Source organism: Panicum virgatum, chromosome 1N, assembly GCF_016808335.1.
Source record: "Panicum virgatum strain AP13 chromosome 1N, P.virgatum_v5, whole genome shotgun sequence".
NCBI lineage: Eukaryota > Viridiplantae > Streptophyta > Magnoliopsida > Poales > Poaceae > Panicum > Panicum virgatum.
In genome coordinates, this window is record NC_053145.1 from 45,879,383 (window position 1) to 45,891,830 (window position 12,448).

General features: G+C 42.2%; 2 protein-coding genes across 2 annotated transcripts; one reads left to right on the top strand and one right to left on the bottom strand.

The window, feature by feature from the left end:
- The first annotated feature begins 1,455 nt into the window (after positions 1 to 1,455).
- On the top strand, positions 1,456 to 3,613 carry LOC120654115 (ARGOS-like protein). The gene is made up of 2 exons (XM_039931684.1): positions 1,456 to 1,698; positions 2,953 to 3,613. The coding sequence occupies exon 2, from the start codon at positions 2,998 to 3,000 to the stop codon at positions 3,373 to 3,375; it is 378 nt and encodes a 125-aa protein (XP_039787618.1). The 5' UTR covers positions 1,456 to 1,698; positions 2,953 to 2,997; the 3' UTR covers positions 3,376 to 3,613.
- Positions 3,614 to 5,888: 2,275 nt separating this feature from the next.
- Positions 5,889 to 10,970, bottom strand: LOC120656105 (ankyrin repeat protein SKIP35-like). Its single transcript, XM_039934124.1, has 4 exons — positions 10,512 to 10,970; positions 9,309 to 10,049; positions 8,780 to 9,215; positions 5,889 to 6,909 (listed from the first exon to the last, which is right to left on the bottom strand). The coding sequence occupies exons 2-4, from the start codon at positions 9,824 to 9,826 to the stop codon at positions 6,115 to 6,117; spliced, it is 1,749 nt and encodes a 582-aa protein (XP_039790058.1). The 5' UTR covers positions 9,827 to 10,049; positions 10,512 to 10,970; the 3' UTR covers positions 5,889 to 6,114.
- Between the last annotated feature and the right edge of the window lie 1,478 nt (positions 10,971 to 12,448).

Genomic DNA, 12,448 nt, shown 5'->3' on the forward strand with positions numbered 1-12,448 from the left:
CATGCACTCTCCCCCGTTTCCCCCCAAAGATGTTGGCTTATAAAATTCACTCATCGCCGTCACCTCATCCTTTGCGTGGGGGACTCCGACGACGGGGGCACCGTATTTGCCGCGGCCCGGATGGATGCAGCGTACCCGGCCTGTCCAGGAACCTGGCTGCAGCCGCCTTCTTCCTCCTCCTCACGACGCGACCTGCCGGCCGGCCGGTTGGTCTGCCCAGTGGCGGATCTAGGATTGAAATTTAGGGTATGTCATATCAAAATTTTAACATACAATTCGGTATTCGGTACAATCTAAAAAAATTCGGTGCACAATAAAAAATTTCACGAGCAATTCGGTATACAAGTAATTAGGTTCAATACTTGCATAGATTACAATATAAATAGTAGAAGCAAATTAAATATGTGTTTGGTTGAGCTGTGACTTTTGAAAAATCTGCTGTAAGCTGTGGGCCATGGAAAAACAGCTGTGAAAAAAGCAGAATGCCATTTGGTTGGGCAGCTGTAATTTTTTATCAAAAAACTGTTAAGGGAACCAACATATCATCCACAATCATCCCGATGCGGCCCTCTCGAGAGAGGGGAGCGGCGTGGGGAGGGCGCGGAGCCTCAACGACGATGAGGGCAGGGACGCGCGCTCATAAGAGCAGGGCCGCGCACCCGCTGGACAAGGCTTGTGATTTGCTGCCGGGAGGGGAGGGGAGGGGCGCCCGGGAAGCGGTCGCGAGAGGGAGGAGAGAGCGATGAAAAAAAACACAAACCGGTATTTACATAATCAATGGCAAGTGGGTAATTTGTATGTCCAAAAGCCAATAAAAATAGAGGAAAGTGCTTTTGGATCTGTACTAGTGAAAAGCTGGCTTTGGAAAAAAAATGTTGCTACTGGTAGAAGCAAGACCAATTTTAGAAGATTGTAAACCATATCATAAACCTTATGCCTCTCAATTTGAACTAGAACTGAGAGGTCAACAAGATTGGTAAGATCTTTGAAGCTGTCCTCATGTCTAGTGTCATCAATATGATTGTCAAGTTGTAATTCAAATTTTATCAATCCCAGTTAAAGAAGTCATTAGAAAGAGAAGTGCTGGCTTAGAGTATGCCACGGCATACCCTGGCCACCCACTGGGTCCGCCAGTGGGTCTGCCCACCACCATCACCACCACTCTAGCTCGACTAGGTAGTGAAGTACTCTCTCCCTCCGTTCCAAATTATAAGTCATTTCAGGAATATTGGAGAGTCAAACCATCTTAATATTTGACTAAAATTATAGAGCGAAACATAAAAATTTATGACATCAAATAGGTATACTATGAAAATATAACTAACAAAAAATCTAATGATACTTAATTGGTATCGTAAATATTATTATCTTGTTGTATAAATTTGGTCAAACTTTAAAAAATTTGACTCTCCAAAATTATTGAAATGACTTATAATTTGGAACGGAGGGAGTATATAGCTAGCCGCCCTGCACCTGCAATCCGTTCCTCATCACATACATCCCTCTCCTGCTCGATCGATCTCACTCCGAATCCGAAGCATAGTGACCCGACCCTGGGCGACCGGCCGGCCAACAACCGACGCCGGGATGATGATGGTTGGATAGCGGCGGCGGCGGCGGCGGCGTGCATGTATACATGCATGGCTTGAAAAGAAGCGCGCCGGTCTCCTCGCGTCTCACCACCGGCGGCAGCAGCAGGTGAGACTTGGCCTCAAAATAATCACTAGATAGTGTGGATCATCATGCCAGTATTACAGATGTACTAGTATTACAAAAATCCTAACCCATAGCAGCTCATCCGTTCCGACGAAATGGAGCTAGCACCTATAAGCCATTTGTGTCAATCTTATCACGAGCCGAATATTTCCTTAGTCGTTTGTAATTCGAATTTCTTCTTGTTCGAGAATTTACAACTTTTTAGTATGGGCCCGGATGGAGATAGCTTTGATTCACATGAAATTTATAGGCTGGATGAGATCTAAAATTCCCTATTTGATATTTTATTTAAAGTTGTTATATCAAAATAGTTGACCAAGGTATACATCGAGCAATAAGACTAACAATAGAATTATTGATTGCATTTATTTTGTACTCTCTCCATCTCAAATTACTAGTCGTTTGGGTTTAGATATATATCATGTATAGATGTATATATAGCAAAATTGATGTATCTAGAAAAATTAAAACGACAAATAAATTTGAGACGGGGGAGCAATATGATGGTAATAAGGAGAGATACGTGAAATATAGAGACCGGGAGATCTGAAAACCACGGAACTCCTTGATAAAATCTCACACGAATCCTCCACAAAATCTTCAGTTTTCGTCGGCCTTGATTCAAATCATGTCCTACACGGGTAATCGACAAGGAAGGTAAACCCTTCCTCCCTCCCGTTTATACTTTTAACTGATCCAAGGGAACGAGAGAAAAAAAAGGTGCACGGTTGAGATCACCTGGTGAAGTATATATGACGAAGAACCAAAAGACATATTCCACATGCAAGAGACCACTATATTGGAGAATGGAGATAGCAAAGAAAATACACTTGACCACATCCACAGTGAGATGAGGCTCACGAGCTGGGGTGATGCATTTATACAGTGTAGTATTCTTGGGTAGGATCAGCAACATTTGGAAATGACGGAACTGTATATATGATACCCCCCATAAATTTTTACCCGCGGCATAGGCAGGCATGGTCTTACACAGAATCTCATCGTCATAGCGGTAACGAGCAAACCCTTACAGCACAACGTGCTCGTCAACACACAAAGAACGTACACACCAAGTAGAAAAAATTGTGCTGCGAGTGCGCTACTCTATTTTACTGATTATTACTGATTCGATGTCCTTAATTTGCTCACTCATCACGGACTAAGGTAAGACTTGAGATTAATTAACCTACTACCTCATGTTGGATGGTCATCTTGACTTCTTGAGCTTAAAAGCAGGTTCCGGCTGGCCAGAGGACAAGCCGAGAGGACCGAGGGGGCCGGATGGACAACCAGCGCCATCTTTCCTCGAAGCGGCGCGGCGCACGAGACCGCCCGTTAATGCCGTCATCGCTGACATCACCGCCAGGCGGGAGGACGACGACGGCTCATCACCTCGTCCCCGGCCGGCGCAAGTACCACGACGACCCAAGCACGCCGAGGGGCTTCTGCGCCAAGTACTTCTCCGTGGAGTCGTGCCTCCTGCTCGCCCTCATCACCGTGCTGCTGCTGGTGCTCCCGCTCGTCCTGCCACCGCTCCCGCCGCCGCCGCTGGCGGTGCTGCTCGTGCCGGTGGCGCTGCTGGGGGTGCTGCTGGCGCTGGCGCTCATGCCGGCGGCCGGAGCCCGGAACGAGGTCGTGGACCCGGCGTCCTACTTATGATCTCTTAGATTGATGTGAATTAATTACAGGGGACAGAGGGTTTTGATTCGAGCGTAAGTTGGATCATTTTCAAGCGCATATAGAGGATGTTCTTTTGTTTGTTTTCTCTTCGTTAGATGTTTGTATATAGTCTCCCTCTATGTTTGTTTAATATTTTGTTTTATTTTTGACTTGACATCTTACCTTTTAAAATGTAATTATTATTAGTACGTTGAATGGAATAGAGACTGGCTTCCTGGTAGTACATCACTAGATCCTTTTCTAATGATCAACAACTTAGAACAAACAATTCAGTTGTATACAAGAAAAAATGTTGTGTGTCTTGAAGAATTGTTGATCAAAAGATAAGAAAACATAAAACGTTGAGTAGAGAAATATTGAGGAAGCATATATTGCATAGAAAACATAATGTTCAAAAGATAAGAAAAAAAATGGTGAAAAATTAAAAGAGTTAGAATGAACTATATAGTGAAAAGATGGGGGCATCTTTGCATTGAAAGAATGTTGACTAGAAAAAAGGTTGACAAAATGTTGACTAGAACAAAAGTTAACCAAACATATATTGCACGGAGGAAATGTTGAGTTGTGAAAAGTTGGTACTGGGAAATCTTGAAAAAGGAAAACAAATGGAATGAAGTCTTTCTAATGAACAAAATACTGCAACTTGTTGAAGAATAAAAATTTGAGTTGAAAATGTTTATGGAAACATATAATGCATAGGAAAATACCATTGGCTCTTGATAAGAAGAATAACTACTAGATCTTGATGTAGTTGTTGATCACTGTTTGTATCCTCCATGCACAACTATTTGTGTATTCCATTGTAAGTATATTTTGACTAACTACTAGATTCATTTATAAGTCATTCTCTTGTATAATTACGAGTCTTATTCTCCTACTTGAGTTGTAAGAAAATTGGTGTATGTGTAGCGCTTACGTTTGCTACAACATACTCCCACCAAACGTAATATAAAGTTACAAAAAGTAAAATGATGCCAAAACTGCATCTTGCGACCAGAAGAAAATAAAAAACGTAAATAAAAATATGGTTTATGGAAGTATAGAGCCAGTTGTGTTTATTGATTTGGCATAATGCCATTTTTTTTGAAACAAATATTAACTATCATTTGAATGATCATTCCATAGTAGCAACTAACTCGTCAAAAACAAAAAGCGTGGGATGATCATACTCAGGAGTCGAAATACTCGGGGGTCGAAGGCCCAAAGGTATTGAAATAAATCAGTTTTTTTTCCATGAGACATACATCCGAGAAAGATACAGCAGATCTTAAGATTATCGAAGTAAAACATAGGGGCACATCATCTACCATCGAAAAGTATAGCACCGTCGTTAATTGCTGAAATAAATTCGACAAAATGCGAGCAACTATACCATGCTGTGGGTTCAAACCCGCCTGAGCTATATATGCTCAGTTCACATGAAGCTTATTGCACACATGTTTACGAATATGTAAATTTATTGAGATAATAAGAAGACAAATTAACACAAAATAAGTAAAATGACTTCATAAAGTTTATTTGCCTTCATATGGCCGCCGTGGAGGTTGAAGCCGGCCGTTGAGGCTTTTCTTCCCTTGCTGATGTTGAGACATGCAAGCCAGCGTTGGCAGATGTGTCCCGCAACAGCAGGGGCGGATCCAGCCCCTCCAGACCCACCGCTGGATCCATGGAGCCCCTCCTAAGCCCCCCTATAATTTTTTAATATAAATACACTACGAGGAGAGGCTAAAATTGTTTAGAGGTAGGAGAAAACCCCTCTTAATAATTATCCTGGATCCGCCACTGCGCAGCAGTGCACCTCCCAGCCACCCCGTGGTGAGCGCGGCAGATGATGGTAGAGGAACGGAACCGAGATAAGAGCATATTCAAGAGTACCCACTAATTCTACTCCCAATAATGTTGGACTGGGACTTTGCCAAAAACTTTTAGGTCCAAAAAATAACCATTTTTCAACAGTGGCTCTATTTTTTTCCTTCCCAAAAAGTTCAGGATGCGCCACCTCATCCCAGGTGAGACCCGAAGGGTGGAGATTAAATAACCATTTCTCCATATATTTTGATTAAATAAGTTTGGAGATTGCATGGAGCCATGGAGTTGGGACCTGCAAAAATAGCACACACGAGATGGCACAACACGGGAGCAGATGAAAATTTTCTGGATTGGGTGCGGCGAGGAGGGGTGGAAAATTTGGCTCCGGAGACCGCTAGGATTGGGCGTGGGGGAAATTTGGGAACAGGGTTTTGGTACCTGTTGGAGGTGGGGTTTTCTTTCTTGTTCATTTCCAAAACAGGATTTCTAGGAGCATGTTTTGAGCACTCTTGGAGATGCTCTAACTACCACCAAATGTCCCAGGCTTGCTGAAATGCCCATTGGGAGCTTATGTTTCTGGCAACAAGAATGAACAGATCCTTGCTGTTTACATTTCAAGCGTCACTCTGGCGGCGTTTGCAACACACATCCAGAGTTTTGCAGCACCATGGCATGTATAGATAGATATATAAACGCACGCTGCTGCCCCCCTTCAACAGGCAATCGATAGACAAACTTCTTACAAAAACACTTTGTACACGACCATGAAACCAGTAACGCACCAAAACTATTGCTACCTGTCCCACTGGAAGACTGGGAGTTTGGCAGCTACACAGTACACACTGCATTTTACACTCTTACACCACTTAATAAGATGTTTATTAAGGTTATTTACACTTGGTAAACCTCTCAAGACCCAATCAAGAAGGACGGCATGTGGCGCTCCAGAGCCATCACCAGATCCTTCCCCTGGCTCTCCACGCCAGCCGGCTCCCCGAGCCGGTTCATCGCCTCCACCAGCTCACCCCTCAGTCTCTGAGGTAGCAGCTGCCCACCTGCCTCGCTCACACAAGCCCGGTACAGCGGCAGGTAGGCGATGCCGAGCACCATCTGCGACGGGAGGTCGTTCAGGCAGACTGGGGACGCGCCTCTCCTGAAGACCCTCATGACATTCACGAAATGAGCCTCGCCAGCACTCAACCCTTCGGTGAAGGCGGCCTGGGACCAGTGCTCTTTCAGGAAGGCGACCAGGTCATGGGGCTCACCGTTGGTGGCCCCCCTCGCGATGAGGTCCGCCGCCTCGTATGTTGTGGCAGCATCTCTTAGGAAGTTGGACCTCAGAAGGAAGGAGACGCCATCGAACGACCCGCTGCCCTGGCCACGGGCGGCCTTCAGGATCTGTGTGCTGAGAGCTTCGAGGATCTGCTGCGGGATCTGTTCAAGTAGGTAGGATGCCACTGTGAAATGGCCACTGGAGGCAGCGGTTGTGAGGGCGAGGCACATCTCAATCTCAGAAACACCTCTACAGGCAAACCAGTGGACGACCTGCAAGCACCCACGCTCAGCAGCTTTTATCAGAGGACCAAGGAAAGAGGATGCATTCCCTTCATCAACCAAGCATGCCATTGTGTCCAACTTGCAGTAATGAGAAGCAAACACTAGAGCCAGGTCAATGTCCACAGCCAAGTTGTTCTGGTATGCAATCTGCAAAAGGGATACAAGTTATGGTTGTCAATTGTCATGCTGTAATAACTCAGATGTGCTTTCCAAAGATGTTTCAGGATACAGTTGTTTGACAATTCTAGGATAACGCGACATTTTTTTTACATAAAGGAAAAGTGATTTTCATCCCATCCTGTGTACAAGGAAATAAAATCTGACAGGAAGGGCCTCATATCACCATAAACCCTTTTTCAGGAAAAATTCTCTACAATGATGCAAATACTACAAAATTTCAAGATCAAACTATACTTCTTTAGTAAATCAATATTTATGCAATAGAAGAATGCCTTGAAGAACTTTGAGAACATGCTCTAGATTTTAGAAAATTAGTTAAAAGACCAAAAGCTTCGACCAAAAAGTGGTAGTTATATCACTACAATAATATATCTTTAGTTAAAAGGAAAAATATAGTTTAGAAGCCAATAATTGTAAAACATTTTCAGGATAATATGGCAGGACTGTTTCAAAAGAAAAACCGATTTTATTCCCTTTTACAGCATAAGCCATAAGGAAACAAAATCTAAACTGGAAGGGTCTTATATTACAGATAAACTTTTCTGGCCAAATCGTAGAATTAATTCACAATCACCACAAAATCGTAAGATCGACCTATAATTCATGAGCAATCTAAATTTTTGTTCAAAATGCATATAGGCCTAATACTATTCCATTGTACAGCACAAAATGCCTCAGCTAATCGGAGTACGACACACTCTCGGATAAAGATAAATAGTTAAAAACCCAAAAACTGCAGCATAACAGAAAAAAGGTAGCACATAACTATATAACATGATCCTCCTTAAGCGCAAAGAACAGGAAAGGCTGAAATATGAGTTTCTTGAAAGACTATACTGAAAGTTCTTACAGGAAACAATTTGAAATTATTGTGTATTTATTTTCTGATCCTACCTAAGACCAATAATAAATAAGCAAAGAACATGCAGAATTGACCATCAACTTGGTTGCCATAACTTGGCTATATTTTGGCAAGAAAATGAACTATCATTGACTATATTTGCGTTGTACTTTTAAAATTATGGATACAAACAAACAAGATGCCCAGATTCTAGCATGTTCAGATGTAGAAACATGGAGTTATAATATGAGTGATTTCGATAGAATAGATGTACAAACAAGATGCCCAGATTCCAGCAATTTGAAAATAGCATGTTTAGTTTGTGATCTTACCAAAGCCCAACAAAACAAACCAAAGGGCGTACGTAATGTTAACCATCATATTGTTTACCCTACCTAGGCTACAATTTGGGAAGAGAATGAGCTACCATTGACTGTGTTTTAGTTGCACACCAAAATAAGGACAAACAATTTTGATCAACCAGCCTAAATTTTGGCAGACCCAGCTGTAGGAAAAGTTATAATAGAGTGCTTTCACTAGAAATTTGTGTTTTCTACACGACAGAGTATGTATGTTATCACTGACTAAGTATATTTGCTACACAGATCACCACTATGATAGTGTCCTTTGCACAGAAACAAAGAATTTGTCAGCAAAAGGCACTGAATGACTATAAGTTGGAATATCATCTTGAGCTTCAACTGGAACTGATTCCAATATTCTATGGCTCACAAACAAAAGATAAATATTGACCACAGCCCATTCAAAGATTTGGATCCTCCTAGATGACATCCCAAAACTTGCCTCTCTAGTATTTGGAACATAAGAAAAACTAAGTAAATAATCTAGAGCTTCGGACCCAATTTCTTGGTAATAACTCACACAATCAATCTCCTCTAAAAAAAGCAAAATAAAACATTACTGAAATACTTATTTACTATTTTGCTAAACACACTGGTTAACTCCTACATCAAGATTAATGAGAACGTAAATTACCTCCAACAGAATGCGTACAAGCTCAGTACTTCCAAAGCGCGCTGCTTCCAGGAAGCACTGATTTACATTATCAGCGCTTCCTTCCACCAGCAATGATAAAAGACCCTTAATGGAGACTGCTGAACTCCCAGAAGACCATCCAGGTTCAAATAAACTTGAGAAGAGTGTAAGTGGGAAGCAGGCCGCATCAAATGCCTCAGTGAAAATCTTGCCACTGAGATTGTCACCAGCTATGTCCAAAAAGACTCTAAATGCTGACAAATGGAGCTGTACCTCTTGGAGAGTGTCGCAGTTCCATCTGTACCTTTGTGTCTCTTCAGAACAATGATGCATATGGATACACTGCAAAGCCCATTCCATAAACTTCTGCACTTTGGCACCTGCCTCAACTTTCAGATGGTCGGCACCAGGACAATCCCGCAGACGATCATGCAATCTAAATTTCGAAACCAAAAGAAATAGCATCACCAATAATGTATTAAGAACACCCTTCTGAAAGAAACATTCAAATGTATAAGCTGAGAGTCACCTATCGGCGACGATCTCCTTGCTATCAACCACAGAGATAGCCTTGCTTTGGCAAGCTGCAACACAAGATGCAAGCAGTGACGTCCGGAGGATTGCTCTTGCAAAATCCTTTGCTCCCGAAGCCACAATCTTCGCTATCAGACAATTGAGCCCCTCAAGATCCTGCTTCGTCCGCAAGAACCATATGGCATCAAGGGCGGCTGACAGGCCATAATCCAGCAGTGACTGCTGATCTGCTAGAGCAACAAGACTCTCAGCGAGAGACCACTGCCGTGAGAACAGCAGCAGCTGCAGCGAATGCCCAAAATCAACCCACCCATTTTGCACACCCCCATCTGATTCCTTCGTTTCATCATCCCCATGACTATGGCTGACGCTGCATCCTTGGTCGTTCTTGCGCGCCAGTGGTGATTCTCTTGCAAACACCACTCCGCTCACCTGGCCAATCTCATCAGCCTCCACGAGCAGCGATTTCTTTGCCTTCGTCGGAGCGCCTCGTGCTTTGCCTTGCTCTACCATTTGATGCAAGAAAGATCCAAACTTGCAGTTCAATCACTGACTGTCTGACTCACGCTATTGTATTGCCTGCTAAATAGGCAAACCCCCCACCATAGGCAACGCAAAGAACCCTAGTCAACAAGGGGAAAATTGGTTCTGCAGCATCGACAGATCACGACTTTCCGTAAAATACCATCAAAAGCGCTCGCCCCCGTTAAATACCACCAAAACATGCAAACATTACCTGAAAATACCAGTCAGTTAGATTTCACCAGCAGCTCTGTTAACTTGGACATAAATACCCTAAAACCATTATTACACATAGGAAACACGCACAGCACATAAGAAATAAGCACATGGCTCATGCTTGTAACATTTCAACAAAAGAGCATTGTCCATGGCAGCATATGCACTGAATATTACCAACAACAAGTGCTTCATGTTAGCACATCCAAGAGCCAACACATGCACAGAAACAAGTGTTCTGGTTCCATGTCTTACATAAACAGGAAGAACCTAGTATGTCGTATTTGCTGCAAATGCAAAAATCATTACTGACCATATGCAATGCATACCAAAATCGGTCCACAATTGATTTCGATTGCATTTTTCATCTAATCTCAATAATACAACTAATCTACTATCAACCATACAGAAACCATATGCAAAAAAAAAGAGATACAGCGACCTAGGGTTTGATTCTTACCCTTCGGGGATCTCAAGTGGATGCATGAGAGAACACCGGAATGGAGGAATGGCAAGAGGGGATGGCGCTCGGGCTGAAGAAGGTGGACGCCGGAGGGCAGGCGGTGGTCAGAGCCCGCGCGCCGTCCCTGCAGACGCGCTACTGCAGGGAAATCGCCTTGGGGAGCCCTGCGCGTTGTCCGTGGTGGCCCGCAGGGGCGGTGGCGCCGGTGGGGGGAGGCCGGCCGTCGCCGGTGAGGGGAGGGCCGCGCAGGGCGTCGGCGCTGGTGGGAGAAGGCTGAGGGGAGGGCGCAGGGTGGCCGTCGCAGGTAGAGGCGGGCCGCGCAGGAGCGGTTGGACGAGCAGATCGAGCGTCGCCGGTGCGGGGGAGGGCCGTGCAGGGTCGCCGGTGCGGGGGAGGGCCGTGTAGGGTCGCCGGTGTGCCGTGTGCGTTGAGTATCGAGCGGTTCCTCCGGCGACGCCGAAAAGATATTAAAGACATAATGAACAAAATGGAATGGAATGCGACTTTCTAGTAACATTTGCAGGCATGTATAGTGGTTTGCCGTCTCAATGTGTTTAAAATACCGCGTGTAAATAATAAAACAGACAACTTGTACAATAATGTGTTTGTGTGACTATTTACAAACTATTTAATACATATATAAACATATGAAACGTGGTGATCAAATATGTGAGATGGATCTTTGTGTATTGTTTTGTGGTAGACATAATATACATATAAACTCATAGTATAAAAAGGACTATACATAAGATATAAGATAGCATAGTTTTTACATAATAATATAAGAGTAAATTGCACCTATCATACAACAACTTGGCAGATGGGTGCAAATTTGTCCAACAACTTGTAAAGTGCTCAATTTAGTACAATAACTTGATAGCTGGGTGCAGATTAATCCAACAACTTAGAAAATACTTAATTTAATGCAATAACTTGATAAATTGGTGCATTCACAATCTAAACATTACACGAAAATATATTTGCTAATGTCAAGTCACAATAAAGAGTATATTCATGTTAGAACGTATTATTTGACAGTAGATTTTTGTGTCGCAATGGACACTGATAATTTTATTCTCAGAATAAACTAATTATTGTTTTATTAAAAATGATATATTATTTAACCACTATTACAACAACATATTAAGCAAAGTAGATGAAACGTCAATAATTCTTAAATTTTATAAATGAAAATTATTGATGGTGATCCGGTTGTTGCTTTTCAACTATGTATAATTTTTTATTAGTTCAAATGCAAACAAATTTTAGAATTACACCATTGGCATCACTCAAACACTGAAGTCGATAAGAGAGACCCTGAAATCTTAGGTTTCTTCTGCGCTAATGCTCATGTATTCAATAATACTCATGTTTGTTTCTGTTTATTTAGCTCATTTTTTCCTTTCTAACGAATATATGAGGTTTTAAAAATATATATACCAAGCTCCTAAAAGGTATCAAAAGTTTGTATCAATGTATTGCCTTTTTTAGTTTAACACTGCATATAATCAAATATATCGGAAACAGTGAGGGTGAAATTTTCAATATTGAATATCAAATTAAATAGTTTAATTAAAATTAAATCACTATACAAAAGTAATTAATGTAAAGACATAACATTAATTTTTAAACAATGAGAGTTTTATCCTGGCCAAATACATTGCCACGCAGGAGCAACACAAAAATCAATAGTCAAATAATACTTAATAATTTGTCCTAACATGAATATACTCTTTATTGAGAATTTGCGTTAGTTACATTATCGTGTAATGTTTGGACTGTGAATACACCTATTTGCCAAGTTATTGCATTATGTTAGGCATTTTATAAGTTGTTGGACCGATCTGCACCCACCTGTCAATTTATTGTACTAAATTGAGCATTTACAAGTTATTAGACCAATTTGCACCTACCTAATAAGTTGTATGGTGGGT